The sequence below is a fragment of the Colletotrichum lupini genome, chromosome 7 (assembly GCF_023278565.1).
Source record: "Colletotrichum lupini chromosome 7, complete sequence".
In the NCBI taxonomy this organism is placed as follows: Eukaryota; Fungi; Ascomycota; class Sordariomycetes; order Glomerellales; family Glomerellaceae; genus Colletotrichum; species Colletotrichum lupini.
Window position 1 is genome coordinate 4,207,737 of NC_064680.1, and position 24,386 is coordinate 4,232,122.

General features: G+C 34.9%; 6 protein-coding genes and 1 non-coding gene across 7 annotated transcripts; 4 read left to right on the forward strand and 3 right to left on the reverse strand.

The window, feature by feature from the left end:
- Positions 1-226: 226 nt before the first annotated feature.
- CLUP02_tRNA256 lies at positions 227-307 on the forward strand. The gene has a single exon. It is a non-coding gene; the product is annotated as a tRNA-Thr (tRNA).
- A 594-nt stretch (positions 308-901) lies between these two features.
- Positions 902-1,558, forward strand: CLUP02_14279 (isochorismatase hydrolase; the record flags this gene model as incomplete). The annotated part of the gene is made up of 1 exon (XM_049293210.1): positions 902-1,558. One exon carries the CDS (start codon positions 902-904, stop codon positions 1,556-1,558), a length of 657 nt encoding a protein of 218 aa, XP_049150356.1.
- A 909-nt stretch (positions 1,559-2,467) lies between these two features.
- CLUP02_14280 (uncharacterized protein) lies at positions 2,468-3,948 on the reverse strand (the record flags this gene model as incomplete). The annotated part of the gene is made up of 7 exons (XM_049293211.1): positions 2,468-2,831; positions 2,888-3,099; positions 3,358-3,383; positions 3,466-3,505; positions 3,577-3,651; positions 3,724-3,843; positions 3,901-3,948. 7 exons carry the CDS (start codon positions 3,946-3,948, stop codon positions 2,468-2,470), a joined length of 885 nt encoding a protein of 294 aa, XP_049150357.1.
- Positions 3,949-4,215: 267 nt separating this feature from the next.
- Positions 4,216-4,941, reverse strand: CLUP02_14281 (uncharacterized protein; the record flags this gene model as incomplete). Its single annotated transcript, XM_049293212.1, has 4 exons — positions 4,216-4,368; positions 4,401-4,479; positions 4,720-4,828; positions 4,890-4,941. 4 exons carry the CDS (start codon positions 4,939-4,941, stop codon positions 4,216-4,218), a joined length of 393 nt encoding a protein of 130 aa, XP_049150358.1.
- Positions 4,942-5,092: 151 nt separating this feature from the next.
- On the forward strand, positions 5,093-6,301 carry CLUP02_14282 (amidohydrolase; the record flags this gene model as incomplete). Its single annotated transcript, XM_049293213.1, has 1 exon — positions 5,093-6,301. The coding sequence occupies one exon, from the start codon at positions 5,093-5,095 to the stop codon at positions 6,299-6,301; it is 1,209 nt and encodes a 402-aa protein (XP_049150359.1).
- Positions 6,302-6,726: 425 nt separating this feature from the next.
- On the reverse strand, positions 6,727-9,242 carry CLUP02_14283 (uncharacterized protein; the record flags this gene model as incomplete). The annotated part of the gene is made up of 7 exons (XM_049293214.1): positions 6,727-7,264; positions 7,357-7,680; positions 7,757-8,109; positions 8,189-8,453; positions 8,556-8,583; positions 8,658-8,924; positions 9,035-9,242. Coding segments are annotated over 7 exons (1,983 nt in total), but the record flags the coding sequence as incomplete, so codon positions are not given.
- Positions 9,243-20,145: 10,903 nt separating this feature from the next.
- CLUP02_14284 (uncharacterized protein) lies at positions 20,146-20,382 on the forward strand (the record flags this gene model as incomplete). Its single annotated transcript, XM_049293215.1, has 1 exon — positions 20,146-20,382. A coding segment is annotated over one exon (237 nt), but the record flags the coding sequence as incomplete, so codon positions are not given.
- Between the last annotated feature and the right edge of the window lie 4,004 nt (positions 20,383-24,386).

Genomic DNA, 24,386 nt, shown 5'->3' on the forward strand with positions numbered 1-24,386 from the left:
TACTGATAACTCACCTCGGGCCATACACTTCCGCTTTCCGATATCTGGGGCTAGGGTTCTGAAGAGCCACTTCGATAGAATGGAAGAGTCTCGAGCATCTCGAAAACTGAACACTCTCGATGTGGAACTTGCATGCCTTCTCGCTAGGTTGGTGGGGTGTCGTCGGCTGGTGGAGAGGATCCGCCGCAGCAATCCTTGAGCTCGCTGCTGACGTCTTGGAGACATCGCCTTGTTGGCTAAGTGGTATAGCGTCTCACTAGTACCTAGTGACATGAGAAGATCGGCGGTTCGATTCCGCCACGAGGCATGTAAGCGTAGTTCCTCCTCGGGAGCGATGATCTCTTTTGCATTTTGTGGTTGTTGATCGTGTCTATGATGGTCCAGAGACATTTGTGCTGAATGTGAGAGATATGTCGTTGTTCGCTTTTTAGCCTTTCTCCAAATCTGTGATTGTGAACTTAGGGTGGCGGATATGCGGAACGGCATGTTATTCGCTTTACCCCGCATGACTCTTCACGACGCTATTCAGCACGCTGTAGTATATCAATGAGACTTTTCGCCAGCTTTGCTGTCGATAACATCCATGCAGCGGGCCAGCCCTACGTGTGGTAACATCTCTTGCTTTCTATAATACCAATGACAGCCAAAGAAGGGGCCGAAATTGTCGCAATCGAGTACCCTCTCTCACTCCCTGAAGTCCATTGGACGCCCTTTCAATGACTAGCCGAATTGAGAAGGGCGTCTATTGATTTGATCTGTAAGCATAGTAAATAGCAACTACCCTAATAAGCCCCCATGGATCACCAGGAACGGTGATGTCCCAGCCAGAAAATCATCGATCACAGGTCATATAGTCCCTGTTGTCAAAACGATACTCAACGGCTGTCGGAGCCTTTTCATCATGCGTCACGCATCCAGCACACCCACGGCGCTCGTCCTGATTGACATCCAAGAGGGCTTCAAGCACCCGACCCACTGGGGCTCATCACGCAGCACACCAACATTCGAATCCAACGTCGAGGCACTCCTCGCATCCGCACGCAAATACAACGAAACCATCACTTCGACCCCGACCTCCCAAGAGCAAAAGCCAGTACTCATCCTCCACGTCCACCACCACTCCATATCCCCTACTTCCGCCCTCCACCCGACACACTACCTCGAAGGCTCGTCAACCCCCTCCGTCGCACCTCTGCCCTACGCTGCACCCCTGCCCTCAGAACCCGTCTTCACGAAGAACTTCAACAGCGCCTTCATCGGCACCAACCTTGAGGCAACGCTGCGGTCCGCCGGGATTCGGCAGCTTATAGTGGTTGGGCTGACGACTGATCACTGCGTGAGCACTACGGTGCGGATGGCGGCCAACTTGCAGGTTCTGGGCGAGGATGGAGGGGTAGATGGTAACGGTGTACTGTTGGTGAGGGATGCGGTTGCGACGTATGAGAAGGGCGGGTTTGATGCTGAGACTGTGCATGCTGTGAATTTGGCTAGTTTGGATGGGGAGTTTGCGGAGGTTGTTGGTGCGGAGGAGGTTTTGGCGGGTGTTTTGAGTTTGTGATTCAGAGCATGAGGGAAAAGTAAGTGAGAGGTAGCACAGCCGACTTGTCTTCGAGAATCGACTTGAGGATGGTGCCCGCTTGTAGACGCCATGCTAGACGCTGGTCGATGTTCCATATTCCCCTGCGTCACACTGCTCCCGCAACTCTGGAAGGACAACACATGTACGTGTGATTTCGTGGACATTCATGTTGAGCTATCGTAAGTCCGGGTGTATATCTAGGCCGCAATTTCGAAAGGCATCGCCATCGCGACATGTCGTCAACTCCGCCCGACCTTGTGCGTTGAAGACTTCGCTCGACTTCCTCGGTGACCGCATAGCACTGATGTGCTCTTCGGACCAATCTGCATAAGTGTGAAAAATGAATAGTGTCAACTCGCACCGATTTGACTTATCACTCATTTCCGCAATGTGCATGAAAGTTCACATCAACCTTTTTGCTGTTTGCTTGACTTAGTTCAATCATCTACCTCGCAATACATTTAACAAGTACTAATGAGTTCTCAAGGAAGGAACACCATGGAGGCCAGAGGCAGACTTGAGGTTCTCGCAAGATACTGACCGCTCCCGATGGAATGCGGAAATAGGGCCTAAAGCAATATTATCGTCTGCTGCTTGAGGTGGTTTTATCTATCTATCTATTTATCTATATGTCTTATTAATGAAAAAAGGGTAGTTAATAACTATAATACTAGACTAAAATAATTGAATGTAAATGTAATCCAATAGCGTTACATATCACAGCGTAATTCGATATCATGGTTAATCAATTTAATATTCAGCTTTTCTTTCTTTTTCTTCCCTTAGCTATCTTGCTCGCCCGGTCTTAGTAGGCGCATACGCTGCATGTGGAAACTTCAGAACCTCATAGTGTTGCCCATCACCCCCCCCCCTCCCCCCATCCCCCCATTATGAGCTATTTTCTTCCACTTCCTCATCTTTGAGTCTCGACGGCGAAATACCACTTTGGGCATATTGCAACTCCTCCCTTAGCAAGCCACTCTTTGCTTTTATCAGATCTCGTACGTGGGCATCCCTCCTCAGCTCATACGCCCGCAGGTATCCGCTAAGACTCCTCTGCACGATGCGAAAGTCCTCGTCCGTAGAAACTTGGGTCCCGTCATCCAAGAGTCTTCGGTTGGCAAGAATGAGCCCTTGGATCTCAATGAGTACACCGCATTCGGCACATGCCGGGAACGCTTGTCTCTCATCGTCAGAGTCCAGTTCGACACAGAAGATGTGATCGGGACTCCAGTCTACGCAGCTCCCATAACTGTGATGGAACTTCGCAAGATATAATAACCGTGCACATGCCCTTACGTCTGTCACGATACAAGGGTGGCCGAGACGACAACCACGGTGGCTCGGGTCGGTGGCTTCCCAAAGCCCAGTGGCTGCATAAAAGGCCAAAAGGGAATCATCGGGGTGACCTGAGTTCTTGCTAGGATGACCAGACGAGAGGCTTCGAAATTGATTGTCGACGTCTTCCGTAACGATGATAAAGTCGGTGACATGATGGACTTTGCAAATGTGTGAATCTGCTAACAACTGAGCAGATAGCTGTTTCTTCGACTTGCTGCCTGTGAGAGCCATAGTAGAGATGCAGTAGAGATGCCTCGACCGATGCAGAGTATCGATAATAGTCAACGAAGAAAAGCGTCAAAGAGTTGAGATTCGAAGCCCAGATAGACTTTTAGACCAAATAACAGCCAGAAACCTACTGTTCATCGATCCCGGGTACCGCTATTTATGTTATGTACTGTTCGTAAGCCATATATGCGTTAGCGTCTTTGTCTCACCATCATCACGCCCTCGGAGCGGTAGTCTGTCTGGGTGGCACACATTGGCCAAAGGTTTCGATTCAAATCCCGATAAATCCTTCCGGAGCTTAAGCTCCTCAGGCAGACGAGAAGAATCTTCGGAAGAGGCGGTCAATATATGCAGCTCCTTGCAGGATTTGTCTCCGAGTGAGTGAAGTCACAGAGACATCACGTTTCCGGAGACTTGGGGAATCAGACAACCCAGATGCCCTTCCGCGACCCCTCAGATAACAGACTTGGCAAGCATCTAGGACGATTTGGCTTTGCAGCTGCCTAGGTGGGGGGCGAGTGTGGCGGTAATTACGGGTATGACGGTACGACTAGGCATATGAAAGCCCTCGCCACCGGAGAGACGCTTTTGGAAACGATGATGGCGCAAGTGATTCCACATGTCTGAGCCAGGAGAGCTGATTCGAAGCGCGCAAGGGAGAACTGGCGTAAAAAGGAGTCAATGTAATTACTGAACTAGACGACAGTCAACTCGAGTCATGGGATATTGATGCTTGCATTCGTAGCAGCCACAGTCTCAAGTTCCAGGTAATGAGCATCACTTAAATAGTCAGGGATCATTGTGTCTCTATTGATGAGTATATTGAATGAGCGGTTATGAGAAGAAACTCAATATCTACCTATGTGATGAGTGTACGCTCTCTTGACTAAGGATCACTCTGCTGACCTCATTAGTACCTACATAAGTCAGGTCGTTTGAGGTGAAATAACTACTGTAACGAATGTGTTGGGATAGCCTCACCCGAGATTGTTTAGCTATGCTCCTCCGTACCTAGACGTGACTTATGAAGCTTCATTCGCTGGGATTGCTATTGGCTACCAAGTCGTTTAAATTGAACCAGAGACAGCTGTCTTGCAGACAAGAACCGTCACCGACCATCCGGAGGTTGGCACGTTGTATTTGATTGGAGAAGAACCGCCGGAGAAGATTCCGTGAGGTGCGGGGACGACAGATCGGCAACGATAAACACGCCATTCCACCTTCAAATCTTCTGTATTTTATCCCGCCCTACTTGCGGCTTGCGGCGGGGGACAACATTCCACATTCTTTGGTCAATGTCATGCAAGCCAATCATGGAGATTTGCCGTGACCTGCAAGGGTTGTCACACCTTGTACACAACAGCGTTAGTTTGGGTAGGAGATGTGGCCAAGAAATAAGATTGTAGCTTATAGTATCCATCGAGGTTGTGCCGTATTTTCACGTCAATGATTTCACAATGACTTCACAATGAATGACATTGAATCAATCACTGATGAAATCATCAAGCATGAGCTCGCGAATCTTGCGACAACCAAGCTATGTCATTAACCGCCACTTTTAGTCAACGCACAAAGGATGCTTGTCCAAAAACTTTGAAGGCTCCGATTGGCGGAACCGTCCAGGTTTGGCCGGCTTCAACGGTGACTTGACATAACCAACATTGCAGAACCTTGTTCCGTCTCATCGCCAGGTCATCATTCATACCTCAGGTTTCTATTGGAAAGTGGCGGCTATAATTACATTGTGTATACGTCCTACCAATTCGGCTCTCGTTCTTGCTTTGCAAAGGCATTCATCACCATCGAACAAATTTCTGAACTCTTTTTTCATCCGCAAAAGCCAACTGCTACGAATACGATGCTACAACTACGAAACCTCAGTCATTACGATTGGAGGCGCAAACGTCACTCGGGTCTATTGCATCAGATCGAAGTCTGCAAGCAATGACTAGGGTTCTTATCAAGAACGTATGCGTTTTTGATGGCAAGGTCATTCAAAATGCTGGAAACTTTTTGTTTACCAGGTCGGCTGGCAATATCCAAGACCCGACCATGGATGACTCCCAAATTGAGAATCCAGATCATGTTATCGACGGCCGTGGCTGTACATTGATTCCCGGCTTGATCGACGTCTACGTGAACATCAAGGGTATCAATACGGCGCTGGATACCTTCGCGAGCCATGGCGTGACCACCGTCATCGATCTCAGCAGCAACAATGAGCAATGTCAATCTCTTCGCGTATACGCCGCTGGCAAGACGAAATTGCCTACTATACTTTCTTCCGGTACAGAAGCAGTACCAATGGAGACCCATCGACCGGCTCTTCGCAGTAACTCAGATACGGTGGAGATTCGCACGCGTGGCGATGCAGTAGCTTTTGTCTCGGCCAAGTCGAGTGGCCCAGACCGCGCGGATTTGGTTAAAGTTGCCGTCAGTCTGCATTCGCACAGCGATGGAATACTCAAAACCATTGTAGACGTCGCTCACGCCTACGACAAGTTGACCGTGGCCCGTACTACTGGCAAAGCGTCTTACGAACGTGGCATGAGGGCCGGTTTCGATATCTTTGCCCATGCTCCTCTTGACGCACCCATCAATGCGGCGATGGCTGGAGAAATGGCTTCACAGGGCAAAATATTCATTCCGACGTTGACCATGGCAAAGAAACAAGTGCCATCGGAACAATCATCCTTTGATTACCCCGGATTGACCGCTAGCCGAAGCCAAGACCCTACTTCCGCCACAAATATCAGGGAATTCGAGAGCAGTGATGTAGCTCCAGGAGCCACGGTCGGGAACAACTATGAAAACGCGACAGAAAGCGTGCGAACACTCCATGAAGCTGGCGTTACGATTTGCGCGGGTACAACAGCGAATGTTGTTCCAGGGGCCCAGGTACCATTTGGCGAGAGTCTTCATGAGGAATTATGCTTGCTCGTCGAGGCTGGCATGCCAACCCTGGACGTTCTACGCTCTGCGACCTGCGTGGCTTCCAAGGCGTTCAGGCTTGGCGATCGAGGTATGCTTCGAAGTGGTTTTAGATCCGACCTTGTTGAAGGTAATCCCTTGGAAGACATCAGTGTCACCCGAAAGCTTCAGGGAGTATGGATCCAGGGTGAATGTATCTGCACACGCCAAACCTCAGCCTAAGGTCAAGGGGTCTCCTATTGGTGGAGCGCGTCGAGGTCCCTTTTGATCAAAGTAAGACTTGAGTCGATCGCGCTCAATGATATCCGAACTCTTTGAAACCGATCAAACCGCATGTTGTTGAGATATGATTGGAAAAGCAAGGGGGTTAAGCACCTTCGACATCACTGTCGGATTATTCACAGGATCCATCAGTCCGCGTCATAGAGTTGTATGTCTGAGTTGTAATCTTGAGGTCGAAGGCACTAGAAAGATTCAATAGGACCCAACACATCTCACCACATTGTTTCTGAGCTATAAAACTCTTGCATTGAGTTGGAACATGAAAGTGATGAGATGCAACAAAGGTTGACAAACGCCGCTGACAGCGTTGCCTTTACGATCTGTGGCTTTCGTTCATTGTGGCAAACATGACAATATTCCACAACTCAATTCATCACGAGTTCAACGCTACAGATCTTACCCTTGAACTTAACTATGAAAGCTCCTTCTGTAGAATCGGTCATGAGGTCATTCTTGCCATCGAAAACCAGCACGCCGTGTATTGTAACTGCTGGGATAAGTTCTGCTCTTGCACACTGCTTGCCCTGAGGGGCTAAGATCTTGCCTGACGACTTTGCCTGCTTGGTAATATCCAGAAGCAATGCCTGTGCGCGGCCTGATACTCCGGCATCAGACATATCCCTGAGGATGCAGCAAGCTTTGCCGATTGTGTCACGTACTGTGGGCACCGCAATACCCGAGTCGAGCCAAGGCAAGAGATCTTTTGCAACAGAAGAGCAATACTCAGCTGTCCAGTACTCGTGCCTCGTCATCGATATACCACCAACGGGGCAAAGGCTAGCCATCATGGAGCCCGCATGGCCAATTTGGGCAAGTGCGGCGTTATGAGCGTTAAGCATATCGGTTTCAGGCTGCTTCAAGTAAACGGACAAGACTTTCAGAGCGATGAAATCATATGTTGCTCTGATAGAAAGCAGTCATCAGCATACATGGTTGTAGACCACATGATTGCTCAATTCAGGATGAAGAGGTGTGCCAGTATGGTAGCTACTTACCGAAGGAATAAAACGGATTCAGGAACACTATTTTCCGCCATAAGATCACCAGGGAGGGAGAGTTGCCAACATGTGAGTTTGTTGTAAAGTGCCGTGCAGCGATCACGATTCAGTCTATTCGCAGCATGATCGGTGACGAATTGAGCAATAATCTCGCAAAGGTTACATTCCGCGACGAATACTTTGAGGCCTTTAGGATCTTTGCCGACATTTGACGTTGAATCCCGTGAGTTGGAATGGCCTCGAGTGCCTAGACGTTCGAATGTTTTCATAATGAGAGGCCTTGGAATCAGCATCTCAGGGGAAGTGACTGTGGCCAGTTTTCTGGGTAGAGATGACATCAATCAGCCAAGGATATCGCAAGTTGACACCGATCCGAAACAATCTAGGAAGAACCCACGAAAAGAAGCAGTAGAATCCCCAAGTGATGTAGGAATCTGCTTGGTGCATCTTCTCTGCAACACCACCTTCCTCTCTGGGAGACGTGATGAGACCGTAGCTTGTGTTCTCCAGGCGAACAGACGACCAAGTCCGCTTCAGCAGACCCTGTAGGGTCAAACATCGACTTTTTGACTCATCAGATCCCTCATTCCTAACCAAAGTCCACAAAACAGCCGTAGCCTGCAGTAGAGTCAAGGAACTCATATGCTGCTCCGATTCTAGGAGCTCGAATGCAGAAGCGGCAAAATCGCGGCTCAGTGTTGTCCTTGTTTCTGCTGACACTGATCCTAACACAACCTTGTTTGCATATAGCTACCCCATGAGTTATTAGAACGCCATTTTATGATGTTTCAAACCACGGTCAAAGTCGGTAGAGCCTAATATGACATACCGTTGAGACGGCTAGGATGGCGTTGACAAGTAAAGACGAACAAAATTGACCGTTTCGATCGGAGTTAGCACTGGAGTCGATAGATTCTAGACTGGAAACAAAGAGGTCTCTATCAATGAGATGCGACAAAGTGTTGTTCCAGGTCCAGAAGGCGTTGACAAGATGTGTCAATGTCGTGTCGGCTCGAGAAATCTTGGTCCAGCGCGATATGGGCATAATGTGGTCAGAAGGGCGGAGACACCCATCACCTCTGTCGGTATCAGAACTAATAGTGTGAGAAAAAGTCAGTTATTCAAGTGCATGCAACGGATCATTCGAAAATAGTCACTTCGCTGCTAAGAGCCCAGTGGTACAGCCTCTCTGTGACTTCAACTCCACAACAGGCCTTGAATCTCCTGGAAACAGATACCGTACATTAGTGGCTGGATCATCAATTGCTCTGCCACTTTGGACTTGTTGTAAAACTTACCTTGACCCTCATGAAATTTTGGTAGGAGAAGACTGGCGTCGGCTATTAAGTTAATCGAGTGTTGAAGATCGTCGGATTCCTGCAGCTTCCTCGTGATGTCGTCTGCAACGCCATCGCGATTTTCTCGAATCAACTCTAAAACTCGTTGGCTGTTCTCATGCGCTACGGAAATACTAATGAGCTTCCGCTTCTGAGCCTCCCTCTGAGTTGTTCCCTCGGCAACGGTGTATACGCATGACGCCTGGGATGAGACGCAAAGACGGCAAGCTGGTCGAGCTCCGTCACACTATTATTATGAGGGTTCAAGTCGGCGTTGCACAGCCTGTCGCCGCAGCTTGGGGGAGATGATAGAGAAATTGAGAAGAGTTGCCAAACACCTTTACTTTCCGCTTTCGGCACCCTGGGTATTGCGTCAGTTGTCTGCTGGGAAGCTTGTGACTTGGTCTGAATGAGAATGACAATTGACATACCGTCGCAAGCTGCCAGCACTTGCGTCCGCTTTCGTTTGTGCAGTGCGATCCGGGGGAGATGTGGCTGGCCATTGAGCAGCGGTAACAACGGCCTATTATTCAATGGACCCGATATCTCTCAACTCCACGGAGGAGACGAGACCCATATAAGCGGTAATTTGTTTATTTATTTATTTGTACTATTTTACGCCGTGATGTCCTCAAGTAAGGCGAAAGGCGACTATATTACGTTAAAATTATAAAACCGTATACCGTGCCCCGTAGAGCCTATATAATACCCTCTTATAAAATAATATAATATATAATCTAAAATTAACCCTTTTACTTACGTATAGCCCCCCGTAATATCTTATAACCTAGGGTAAATATACTTAGTAAAGTTTAAATATTACGCTAGTGATATAATAAACTAACTAAGTAGTATTTTATATATTTATAAAAAGACCGTTGTCGTATTATAATAAATATTACTACCTGAGGTAAAGAGTCTAGCTCCTTTAATAAATAAAAAGAGAGTAGTATAATATAAAATAATAAAATAAGAAGAGAAAGTATATAATATATATTATAATATAAGGTAATATAATATATTATATAGTAAAGTAAAGTATTAATATAATATAAATAAAAAATAACATTATTATTAGTATTATTATAAATAAACATAAGCTTCGCAGGGCTAACGGGGTATATAGCTTATTATATATCATAATTAAACGAGCCGTATTAACGTACTCGCCTTATAAAATTAATATTTACTAAGGGAGCTAACGGCCGTATTAATAAACTTATTATAATAAGAGGGTTTAGTTTAAAAAGGTCTATTCTAAATAGTTAGTTAGAATACGAACTATATAATACGTCCTATCGCATTAGTTTATTAATATAAGGGCTAAAGAGGGCACCCTGAGACCTTTATTATAGCCGTACTATTTAATAATAAATATAAGTTTAGTATTATTATAACTAATTCCGCGCGCACTAACCCGATTTTAATAAATATCGGTTTATTTTAAGTAGATATTAATAAAGAACCGGGAGCTTTATAGTAGTATAATATAAATAAACTAGTTTTTACTAAGTTAATACTAAACGAAGTTAATTCGGGCGAACTATAGCGTGCCCCTATATAAAACTAATTAGTAATAATAAATATAATTAAGTACTTTCTCCTTTTTATATAAATAGTAAAGGTTAATATTATTATAGTTATATAAATAGTAATAAATAGCGTAGTCCCTATAGCTAGACTTAGTTAAAAAAAGCTAATAAAGCTAGCGTTATATAAGCGACTTTAACTCGGGGCTTATTATATTATTAATAAATAAAGCGAGGGCCCTATAAGAGTTTAATTAATAATCCTCTTATTAGCTCTGGAATATAATTAACTATTTTTCCTAAGTACGATACTTAATATAAGTAATAATTAGGGGTTATATAAGTAGGTTAGGGGGGCTTATAATAGTACCTTTTTTAACTAACTAATTTACTATCTCGTTCCTTATAATACCTTTATAGCTAGGCGTTTAATAAGAAGTAATAAGAACCTTAGCGTTCTTAATAAGCTCTTTAAACTTAAGAATAATATATTAAAAAAATGAGGGGAGGGTACTATTTAAATACTTAATAATAGCTTAGTTATTTAAATAAACCGTAATAATTATAATAAACTTATTTCTAAACCTTAGCACTATATAAAGACTTATAATAACCCCTTTTATTTTAATATTAAAAACCTCGGCCCGGGGGAGGTAATAGTACTTAAAATAAATTAGTTATAGTCCTTAGTAAATAATATACCTAAAGCTTATAGCTTTTAAAGTTATTTATAACTTATTTATATAAGCTATAATATACGTAATAAAGAGAGATTTGTACTATTCGTAATAGCTTTATATCTTTTCCGTTTTAATTACTTTTTAAATATTATTAAAGTTATTTATAATTAAGAAGTTATAGGGTAATAAGGCTAATTACGGGGGGTATTTAACTTAACTAACTACTTTAATAAGTATAGTTAAATAAGAGGGGTTCTTATAGTTACGTAATAGCTTATAATTATAAATCCTCTAGGCTAAGGAATAAAAGTAGTTTAATATAAAAAGCTTAATAATATAATAGTTTTTAAAAAAGTTTAAGAAAAGCTTTATTAATAATATACTTATTTTACGTAATAGTACCGTAACTAATATAGTTTATTATATTAAGAGGGAGCCCCTTAAAGTAATATTAATAAGGGTTTAAAAAGTCTTAATAACTAACTTTAGCCCGTATTAGACTTCTAGTTAGGTATATATCTCGGAGTTAACCCTAACTTTAAAAATAGGTCGGGTCGAGCTAGGGTATTATAACTTAGCGCTATATAGGGCCTTAAAGATAATAATAATATAAATTACTTTATATATAATAACGGGGGGCGTATTATTAAAAACTTTATTAAGACTTTTAATATAGCTAGCTATAAACCCAGCTTTACTTTAGTAATTAGCGATATAGTTATAAAAAAATAGCTTTTTATTAAAGGTAATACCTAGCTACTTTATAATACCCTTTTTATAAGGTCTAATTTCCTTATTATTATAGTAAATAGGGGGGGGGGGGGGGTAATATTTCTAGCCCTTAGTAAAGTCCGCTTCGTAAAATAAAAGACCTCGGTCTTTTTAAAATTAAACTAAATAGTATTATCCTTATTCTAAATAATAATATCGTTTAGAATTTATTATACCTAGGAGGTAGCCTTAGTAAGGTCCTTCTTAATACTTAGTATTATATAATTATTAATATAGCTAAATTTAAAAAACTCTAGGCTAATTTAATAAATTTACTTAGTATATAATAAAAAGAGGATAAATAAGATTAGTAACCCTTATAATAAACTATAAAAAAGGGGGGATATAAGAGTTTAGTATTTTTTATAGTAAACCGAGGCTCGGTATAACTAATTAAGGTACTATACTTAAGTAATAATATTTTTAAACTAACTTTATATTTAGAGCCGATTATATAGCTAGTTATATAATACTAAGTTAAAAGCTCTTTTAATATTTATTATAATAATAATAATAACTAGCTTCTTATTAAAAGTAGCTTATATATTATAAGTTATTACCCTAGCTATATCCGTAGCTAATTATTTAAGTAGTACCCCGGCTATTTATAAGTTAAGTACGCTTTAAGTAATAGTAATATAAAATATCCTCTTAGTTATAAGGCGCTCTAGCCCCTTCCTTAAGGTTACTAAGAATAAGATCGGGTACTAGCCCTTATAAATACGCATATTTTAGTTAGGCTTCGGTATTATTATTATTTTAATATTTTATTAAGCCTTAGGGTCGTATTCTAGTACAAAATAGGCCTAATAGAGGTAATAGACGTAGTTATTAATATACGGCTAGTAAGCCCGTAATATTAAAACTATAATATTATTTATATTAAAGATAGTATTTTTTATACTAAGTACCGTATTATCTATTTTACGCTAATAAATAATAAGATCTTAAAATAGTAATTAATAAGGGCGTATTATAAAGTTAAAATATACGTTATCCTTTATAATTACGCACTCTAAGAGCTTCTTTTAGAAGAGTATTACTTTTTTAATAAGTTTAGTAACTATATTTTCATTATTCTATAAAAGAGGGGATTAGACCTAAGGCCTAGGCCGGTTCTAACTTATAATTTAGTATATATCCGAATTCTTTTTAATAAAAAAGACTATTTTAGTCTATATAGCGGCCTTAGCCCTCTATATAATATTATTATATTATTAATTAGCTATAGTTATAATAAGAAATTAGGGGTTAGCTATATATACTATTTTAAAGCGTTTATTAGTTTTAATATATAACTCGTCCTATTACTTCGTCCCCTTACTCCTTATATAATACGAGGTAAAAAAGGAAGTATAAGTATATTAAAATACGTTATTAAGGCTTTTTATAACTAGATCGAGGTCTTATATAGTATTCTATATAGTATATATTATTTAAGTTAGCTCCCTAACCCTTTTTATAAACTATAATATATTTTTTAATTTAATTCTCCGCTTTCTTTTTTTAATTAATACGTATTACCTAAGTTAGTAAGAAGGGGGATAGTTATAATAAGGGTATTATAATCCGATTTAGTATATATATAACTAATAATCTAAGTCCGGGCTAAGAGGACGTTAAAAATAGCTAGGTTAAGTACGTTACTTATTTTATAAATAGGGACCCCTACGGGGTTTAATATAATAAAATAATAACTATCTATCTAGTTAATAAAGTAGTTCCTGGGGGTATATAAGGGGGTCCCCGGTTATTAATTAATATAATAAGAGTTTAAATCCCCCGTAATAAGTAGCTTTTATAAGGGGGTCTAGTAGTTAAGTATTATTAATATATACTTCTTATTAAGGGCGTAATAAATATTAAAAATATAATACCCTAAAATACGTACTCTAAGTAAATCCCGGTAAGGGAGCTTTATAATATCGAATATTACTAAGTATAAAAGGGTCTAGTAGACGTATATAAGGACCCGGGGTTTGTTAGTAATTATAGCTTAGCTCTAAATTAACGAGTATAAAGTAAAACTAAGATAAAATTTAATAATATTCTACGGTTTACTTATACTATACTATAGCTCTTATAATAATAAAATATCTACTTATTTAAATTTAGTAATAATAAGGGTATAGTCGTACTTATAGCCGTTTTTTTATACGTTAGCTTATAGTATTTTAATTTTAGTATATGTTAAATACGCTAGTTATAAGTAGTTATAGAACGCTTATATAAGGCGCTCTTATATTTACTCTTATTTCTTTTTAGGGTAGGCTCCTCGTATTTTAAACTATTCTTAAAGGGGAGTTTAGAGCCCTATTTTTTAAAAAGGGAGTAATTACCGCTTTTTAAAATAGAATTTATAATATTATTTAATTTTATAATAGTTAAGTAGGTTTATTCTCGTCTACTTAAATAGTTTTTAATATTATACATAACTATACTAATAACTATAGATCCCTAAATAATATCCTTAGTAAGTCTTTTTATTTTAATATTTATAATCTTATCCTAGAGCTAAGTACTTAAGGACTTTATAAAGTCTAACTTAGGGGTAGGGCTTAAAAAAAGGTCGAGCTTTATAGCTTACGTATAAAGTTCTCTACTTACTTTATATAAGAGTTTTTTTTATTAAGAAGTTTAGTAAATAATAATACTATCTTTTTTTAAGAATATATAAAATAGCTTATATAATCGCTCGTATATAGCCCCTAATAATTTATATACTAAGGGACGATTATAATATAATTATTATTATATCCTAGCTTTTTATAATAATAGTAACGTTAAGTTTTAGTATAGTCCTTAGAACTATACTAATTTAAGTAAACTTAGTATTATTTAAAAAGGGGTTAGTAAGTAAGTAGCTAAGCTATTACTAATTTAAAAATACTAAAGGGCCTTTTTATTAATTTTAAAAAGGATATAATATAAGTTATATAAAGGCCGTTCGTTAAGCTAAAGGTTTAGTAATAGAGGGGGATTATCCCTATTACTACTCTAACCTCGTCCTAAACGTATATATTAAAATCGAGGGGTTATTTATTAAAGCCGGGGATCCGAGTTTTAATATTTTTAATAATATAAATAAACTAAATTTTAAATCCCTTAATAATAGTTATATTAAAAAGTTTAAATAGCTAAGTATAATAACTAAGTATAGCTTATTATACTCCTAAAGTTTTTAGGGTAAGTATATAACTAGTTAGAACCTTAGTTATTAAGCTAATATTTTTATTTTTAAGTAAGTAGTTTTTAATAATTTCTTTATAAATAAACTATACTTTTACTTAGTAACGGGAAGTTTTAAAGTTAAAGTAGATAAAAATACGGGTATTAGGGGAGGGAAGTACGTTTTTAGCTCCCTTTTATAAGTTACTTATTATACTTAAAGCCCGAGCTATAAGCCCCTAGGGCTAGTAATTAATAAAATACTAAGTATAATAACTAGAGCTCTAAGAGAATACTTTAATAAAAAAGAGGCTTATTATAATTCTATAATCCGGCTTATATTAAAAAGTTTTAGTAAGTAATAACTAAGGTTTTTTAAAAAAAGCCTTAAGTTTAGTAATATAATAATTTATAATAGTAGTATATTTAGAGTTTTTTAGTAATTAAAAGGACTCCTAAATAACTATAAGAGTAATATCCTTTATAAAATAGAGGCTAAATAAACGGGTTTTAATTTTATTAATAATTATAATCTTATTAAAACGCGCTCTATAATTAGGGGGGGATTAGGTTATTATTATTAATTTAAACTAAGTTATAGTAATAAACGTATCTAACCTAGGTCTTATAATTAGAACCTTTATAATCTTAGGGGTTATAAGTATTATTTTAATAAAATCTAAAATACGGCGTTTTTTAATTAGGGACCGAAGTAACGTAGACTAAATAATCGTAATAAAGCTCGAGAGGGTACTAAAAGTATTTAAAAAGGGTAGTAACCGTAGTAGTATATAATAGCCGTTACTTAAGCTAATTATAATTAGTATAAGAGAAAAGGGGGTAGAATAGGCCTTATTAAGGAGGTTAGTATAGTAGGGTGGCCCGTACTAATAGTGCGTGCTAAGAAAAAGTATATAAGAAGAAGGTTATAAGCGGTAATTATATAAACGGAAAAGCAAGCTCTAATAGACGATTAGTTCGATTAGCTACAAAGACGACGTTCCTTAAAAAGTAGCAATTAGTACTCTAGTAATAACTACGTGGATTTCGGCTTTAGATTAATTATCTTAAGAGCAGCTCTCCTATAGTAGTTCGGCACAGCAATATAATATTAAACTATGCTAGCGCGATAAAGTCAGGTGCCCGTGAGAAAACAAATTAGACAACTATGAATAGGATAAAGGCTTTGTTTGCTAACTACGCTACTAGCCCCACTAATAATCGTAATAGTAATAATTCGTAATAAAGATAATAGATAGAGATTAATAATACTTATATAGGTTTCTAAGAGGCTGGGGTTTATATCGGATTAGAAGTCTAATTCGATTACGGTATATAGCTAACTACGCAGGGGCCAATTAGGGGCCCTATTTACGATTATTATAGCCAGCCTAACCTATAGTTAAAACCTCTTTTTTATACTTACTACGCAAATATTTATATAGTTTAATTAATCTCTTTATTAACTACGGTTCGAACTAACTACTTTATAATAAAGATATTAATATTAATTAATAATTAAATTTTATTATTATAGATTAGTAAAGTATCTCGCTATATAAAAAAAACGACTTCTTAATACTATATAAGATAAGAAATTCGTACTAATTAACTTTATAAAAATAAATAAAAAAGGAGGCGATTTTTAAATATTATACGGAATTAAGTAATTATAGCCTTTTATTACTTACGAAAAGTCGACGTTTACTACGTTAAACTACGTTAATTAATAGAACTACTTAAATAACTAGCCTTTTACTATCGCCCCGAGTAGCTTTTTTACTAAACGACTTTTCTATAGCCGGCTCGTAATTAAAAATTAACTAGTTAAATTAATAAAAAGAAATACTTATATAACGACTACTTACTTAATTAATTAATATAATAAACGAGCTTAATAATATAATATAAAAGAGTATTATACGATTAAAAAAAGGGATTTTTAAACATAAATATTCTTATTTAGTAGCGAAAATAACTTTATAAGAGTTATTAAACTAAGAGATTTATAATATATAAAAAAGTCTATTATTATAAAGATTTTATAAATACGATTTTAAGCCCGCAATTTAAACGACCTTTTTATAGCTCCCTTAACTACTTTTTAAGTATTACTTAAGAATATAGTATAAGGGACGGTTTAATAAAAGAAAAGGGGATTTAGAGGTCTTAATGATATTAAGTTAAGAGTATTACGGATTTTAGAGATTAACTTAAAAAAAAGGTAGCTATTTTAAAATAATTCTACGACCTCTTACTAGAGTTATTATTAATTTAAAAAAAGGCTAAAAAACGAGGATTTGAAAAGAAAAAAAAAGAATCTTCTAAAGGGCTACTAAAGGGCTTTTTTTTATACTAGCTCCCAGCGCGAGATTATTAATTTTAAAAAATTAACTAAGTAATAAAAGGGATTATTAATAAATAATAATTACTTAATTATAATTAAACTACGAAAAAAAGTATTTAAAAAATATAAAATAGGGTACTAAGAGGCTATAAAAAATAAGATTTCTAAAATATTTAACCCTATTATATATAAGTAATAAATAAGTATTTTTAATAAGTCTTTAAAATTTACGATTTTATAAAAAAGAGGGCTTAATTTTATTAATTATACTTAACGGCCTATACGGTTTTTAATAACTTATATAGCTCTTTTACGAGCTACTTAGCGTTTATTTTTAACTATTTTTATAAAATACTACTTTAAAAAAAGTAAGTTAAGGAAAAAAGCTATTTAAAAATTATAAAGAGTACGAAGCTTAAGAAACTAAAAGTATATAAGATAGTAAAAATCAGTAATTAGTAAAGATCCCGAGACTAATTACTATATCTTCTTATAATAATATAAACGTTTATTACTATTGTTATAAAAAAGAACTACTAAAACTTACTTTTTTATATTAAATAAAAAAGAGGATCTTAATAAGTACGATAGTTAATAATTTAAAAAGGTAATAATAATTACTAAAAATAACAAAAAACGAGAATAGTAATAAGATAGCGAGAGGAAGCGGGAATCTTTTAAATTTTAATAAATTCGTTAAATAGTAAAAGCACGGATTTACTATAACTAGCGCGCGGATTAAATATATCCTTATTAAAATTAAATATACTAATAATTACTAATATAAATATAAACTAAAGTACGACCCTTAGTAAGTTAAAGTAAAAAAAAAGAGAACGAAACCCGATCTTAAATAGAATCCTAATCCCTTATAAATAGGTAAATATTAACCTAGACTATTAAGGGACGTAAATATATAAAATCGCAAATTAGCCTAATAGCGAGCAAATTAACGTAGTATTGATCTATTTAACTAAGGTTTATAAAAAAAAGGGGTTATAAAAGTAACCCTTATTTTATAAAATTATAAACGACCTTAGTTATTAACTAGATAAATAGTTCGTAAGCGTAAGCCTAAAAATCGTAAAAATAGTTAATAAATTCCTCTACGGGCGAGGGGTATTACTAACGTAATTATAATTATAAGAGCTATATAAAATACTAATAATAATAATTATAAAAGAGGAATTCGTATTATAAAACTAAGTATAGGTTAATAGAGCGTATAATCGCTTTAATAAATTTAGAAAAAGGGTAAACGACTTAGATTTCCTCCTTATAATTACTAACGGAAATCTATTATTATAAAAGGATATACCGGGGCAAAATATAATACTAAAAATACGATAATTAACAATTCTACTTATTTTAATCTATAACTCGTTATTATTATTAATATAAAATTCGGTACTAATTAACTAATAAAAAAGGAAATAAACGACTTAAAGTTATTAATAATACGCAGTAATATAAGGATCGTATATAAATACTAAAAATCTAATAATAAATACGAGGTAATTTATAAACCTTAAAAAGATCTTTTTAAAAAAGAAATTATACTCTAGGGAGAAGTATAAGGTCTTATAAAAACCCTAACGATATTTTACGATTATTATAAAAAAGTTAAAATTAGGGAATACTAATATTATTTAGTAATTAATATTGTACTCGTAAACAAAGCCTCTAATTATTATTATAAAACGGTACGTAATCTTAATTAAAACGACTTTCTTAGTATAATTAACGTAATCCGAAGCTACTTCGAGACTTATAATAAAAACCTAGAGCTCTTATTTAAGCTATGAGTAATTTCTTTTATATTTATAGCTAGGATAATAAAAAGTAAATTATAAATAGAGATCTTTAAAAAGCTTATTAATCGAATTAATAAACTAATAAAAACCTAGCTAAATAAGGGGATAACTAAATAAAAAGTCGGATATCTTTATATCGCAATTTAGCGTATATTAAAAATAAAAATAACCTTATACTAAGTACCCGAAGACTACGAGACGCTTTATTTAAAGCTAAGATTTAGTTTTAATATTAAAATAAAAATGCTGCGCTAAACCTATTTTTAAGTATATAACGGCCCTTATTAATAATATTAAGTTAATTAAACGTATAATAAAAAAAGAAAAGAAGCTAAATATAGTCATTATTAATAAGGAGGCCTAAATTTATTAAATAAGTAGAGATCTAACTTACGGGTAGGGTAATAAAAAAGGTAATATTATATTTATAAAAAAAATAGATATTAATTAAATAACTACTTTAAAAAAGAGCGTCTTAAATCGTATGAATAATATAAAAAGTCGAGGGTAATAGATAGTAAAACTAGCCCTCGTTAGTTTAACTAATTCCTTATTATATATAAAAGTAAATCCGGGGGTATAAAACTTGGTAATAATAGCTAAAGTAATAACTTAAAGTATATACCCCCTATAAAAAATTTAGAAAATAAAGAAGATCTTATCCCCTATACTAATAAATTAAATTATAATAAAATTAATAATATTAATTACTTTTCTTTTACCCCGTTAGCCTTTAAAAAATATACGAGGCTAAATAAATAGAGGGTAGTAAAAGCTCTTGATAAGTAGGCTTTTATTTATAAATAATAAGAGAAGGTCCCTTAGATAACGAATATAAAAATAGCTAAAAGGGCAAATCTAATAAAGCTAAAGCCTATTTTCTAAACGATTAAAAAAAAGACGCTATCTTTTTTAATATTTAAAAAGAAAAAATATAGTACTAAGTAAATCTAGGGGTAGTTAAAGGGGTCCTTTTTATATTATTTAGATCCCTCGAATACTAAGCTCGTATAAGTATTCTATACGAGCGAAAAATACGGCTTAGATAATTTTTATAAAGTTATTTTAAATACTAAGGTATCGTAATAGTTAACTAGAAAAAAAGGGTAATTCTAAGTATTATAAAAGATCGCACTAGTAACGCTTAATACGTTAATAGCGGGTATTATAAAAATTAATTTCGGCCTAAATAAGGAAATCGTCGCCCTAAGTATAATAAAAATAAAAACGTACTTTAAAATAATAACTTTCTATATTTTACCTATTAATACCCTATTTCTCTTATATTTAAAAAACATAAATCGACTAGGTATTATATTTAATAATACGAGGAACAAAATCTTTAGTAATAAATACTTCGAAATAGTTAAACGATAATAGGGGTATACGTTTATAAAGCTTATTAACGATACGAAATTAATTAATTATTTAATAAAAAGTGAGCTTAGAAACCTATACTAGAGATTCGGGTACCCGTCGGTTACGAGGCTATATAACCTCTTAAAATAATTAGGTAATAACAATATTAAAATAGGGGTACTAAAGTAGTTAACGAAAGTATATTGTTAATACTAAATAAATACGCAAAGCCCACGCAAATTTAAATTTAAATTACGTAATAAGCTTAATTTTAACTAAGAAATCGTCGTTAATATTCTTTTATTTAAATAGTTAGTTAGTACTATATATAATTAACGTAGTTATATCCTTCTAAGCAGGGCAATTCCTCTAGGATTTATAAATAAAAATAGTATAAGTAGCCTTATAAAAAAGCTAGATCGATATATACTAAGGACCGCTAAATAGTATTAGAACCGACGCTAATACTAGCTTTAAATTAATAGAATTTAGAGATAATATAATAGCTTATAGTATATAGCTAAAAGTTATACTTATTAAAGTGCACTATAATATTAAAAAAGTAAAAAGGGTATACTAATAATTAAAAAGGGCGTTTAGAATTATTAAAAAAGAAAATCCGGATTCTATTAACAATAAATACCTCTAGATAGTACTTAAATACTATAATAATATTATAGGGCCTAACGGACTTATACTAACGCTATTAATATTTAGAATATATTTAAAAACGACCTTAGCCTTATTACTATTACTAAGTATAAGCTAACGAGCCTAAGTAATTAAACAAATAATATAAATACTGCGCGAGGTAAGTATAAAAAAATAAATTAATAAAGTAATTACTACGCATAATAGGCCCAATATAGGGGGTAATTTAAATATATTACTAAATTCGGATATATAAGTATAGTACAAAATTACTTAATAATAAGCTAAGCTATATAAGTTAATTTCTATTAACGAGCGCTCTTATATAGTTATAAGAGATCGTAACTAGCTACTTAAAGTATTAATTATAATAATTAGACCGTATTATATAAATCTTAACGAGGTAATTTCTAACTTATAAAAAAAAAAAAAAGCTAAGGGAAACTATATAACCCGCGGTAGAGGTATAGGAAATTATTCTTAATAAAATCGTCGTAGTAATATTAATAAACGATAAAGAAGAGGAAATTACTAAAAGGGTACTAATACTACTAATAAGACGTCGTAAAAAACTACGACGGCAAGCCCTAATACGGCAATTTATTACTAATAACAAGGTAATTAATACCTTTTATATAATAAAAAAGAAAGCCGATTTCGAGTTAGTAATTAAACTACGTAAAAAAGGTATAATTATAACTATTAGAAAGCTATATAAGGGATTAGATCTTATTAAAGTAAATACTTTTCGTAATCGAGGGGTCTATTAATTTATCCTATATAACTTTAAAAAAATATATAAACCTCCGCATATTTAAATTACGAATAGTTTGTAAGATTAAAAAGAAAAGAATACCCTAGCTATATAAGAAGTCTAAATACGTAATTTAGGGATATAATAATATTAAAAAAGCAACGCTACTTATATAATCGCTTACTATATAGCGCTATAGCTAATAATTAATAATAGTACTAATAGTATTACTATAAAAAAAGGGATACGAGATTTAGAGCCGTAATATTACCTAGGCCTATACTTAATTAGCTATAGGGCTTATAAAGAAAATCCTAGCCTATTTACTAAAAGAAATAGCTAATAAGTACCTAAAAAGTACGATTATTAAAGTACTTAAGCTACTATATAAGCTCGCAAAATCGGGCACTTATTAATAAGCTATATACTACGATTTTTATATTAATTAACTATTAATAATTACCTCTATATACGACCCGTACTTATTAATTATAGAGTATAAAAGTAATTAATTTAAGATTATTAAAATATAAACCGACGATATATTAGGCCTATTTAATATTAACTTTATAAAGAAAGAGGATAAAGAGCTCTAAAAAGCGGGCTTCGTAGTAAAGCTAAAAAAGGTCTTTATAATAAACACCCCCCTAATACTTAATAACGGGATTTTTATAATTAAAAAAAAAACCGTCGTTTTTTAATAAAAGGGGTAAGGTAAGAAGATTAACCTTATTAATTTAAATATAACTAATATTAAAAAGCGGTATAAAGCTAAGCTTATGCAAGGGGTATATATTACGAATATTTATTAGCTTAAAGTAATTTTTAATTATATTAAGGTAGCGTAAGCTATAGATTTAACTAAATAAGACGTTAAAGTACTTAATAAGCGGCTTAAGTAATAATAAACGAATCTCGATTGAGGTCTCGTTTACTACTTAATTAACTTTATAATTAGTAAGCTCTACGTCTTTATTAATAAATTATTTATAAATAATAACGACCTTATTTTATAATTAAGGTATATTATTATCCTAGCTAACGAGAGTATAAGTAAAAGCGAATTTATTATATATAGTAATATAATCTATTACTTATTAATTAAAAATAAATAAATAACCAGAAATATATTAGTGTTAGAGGTTTATAGTATAATTAACGGCGTTAACCTGTTTTATATAATTTTAATAACGCTAAAAAAGATTACTAATCGAATTAGCCTTTTACTTATTTTAATAGTTATTTATATTAATTCTTATTCGCTATATAAATACTTCGTTAAATTAAGAACGACGAAAAAAAAGAGGCTTATAATTAATATTATAGCCCTTAAGTAATTATATAAAAAGTACGAAATACTTAAAATCCGTTAAATTAATAATGAAAATAACTTCGTAAACGCTTTTATAAAAATAGTACTAAATAAGGGATTAGAGTAATTCGTAAGTAATAGAAAAGTTATTATATAAATAGAGGAATAAGTTATATAAAAAGAGTAAAAAAAAGGGGGAAAAAGAGACGACTTAGTAAATAAGCCCGAGGTCGAATTATACTTCTAACTATAGTAGTTAAATTAATAAAAAAAAAAAAAAGTTAGTATTAGATTAAAAGTCTAATTCGACCGCGGTATATAGCTAACTACGTAGGGGCTAATTAAGGGCCTTATTTATAATTATCGTAGCTAGCTTAACTTATAATTAGAACCTCTTTTTTATACTTAAAATATAAATATTTATATAGTTTAATTAATCTCTTCGTTAACTACGGTTCGAACTAATTACCCTATAATAGGGATACTAATAGTTTAAACGAAGATAGAGAACTTATAGATAATCCTATGAGCCCCGCCCGGCTTAGGAGGGGCGTACTAAGCGTATGTATGCAAGTGAATCAACGAATTCATCCTGTGGCGGATGATAAACGACCTGCCAAGCGACTCACTGAGCTTGGTGGCAATGGTGGGTGACGTGTCTCATAGTCACAGTGTTTGTTGAGGCGACCCTTTATTCGTTACTTTACCCCGCCTCAAGTCAACTAACTGTACTTCGCACCCCGATAAGACGCCTCTGTCCATAATGAATGTGCTCTCCGTGCTCTTTACATCATAGGCGATGCAGTCCCCTCTTCCCCTCCTTCAGAACAAGAAGGAGAAAACCCGTCAAGGGCTCGATATGAACGTTAAAGCATCCAAGCAATAAAACGGCTGGGTTATACGTCTTTATCGCATGTACAGCATACTCAATAATGGAGCTTCCTCTTCTCCTCTTTCCCCTTCCTGCCAACTTCCACTAAGCCATGATGTAGCCATTGCGTCACCGGAGCTGTAACCAACCAAGATTTTAAGATTGATTGTTTAGTGTAACAGTATTGAGAAGTGGTCGCTCTCAGGAGATTGGAGGACCCGGACGCGATGTACTTAGGTATCGCAACAACTCATTGCAATGCCAGCCGGTGAGCCCGGCTGCACCATCGTGACACTTAAAGTAAGCTTGAGGATTGCGGTTAACATAGCAAAACCAAGTTTTGAAGATGATTGCAAGATAGAAGTATACTGCGATTCGATTGACGACGTGATGAGGGGCAAAGATGCCTGCAGTCGATTGGTAGTTCAATTTGA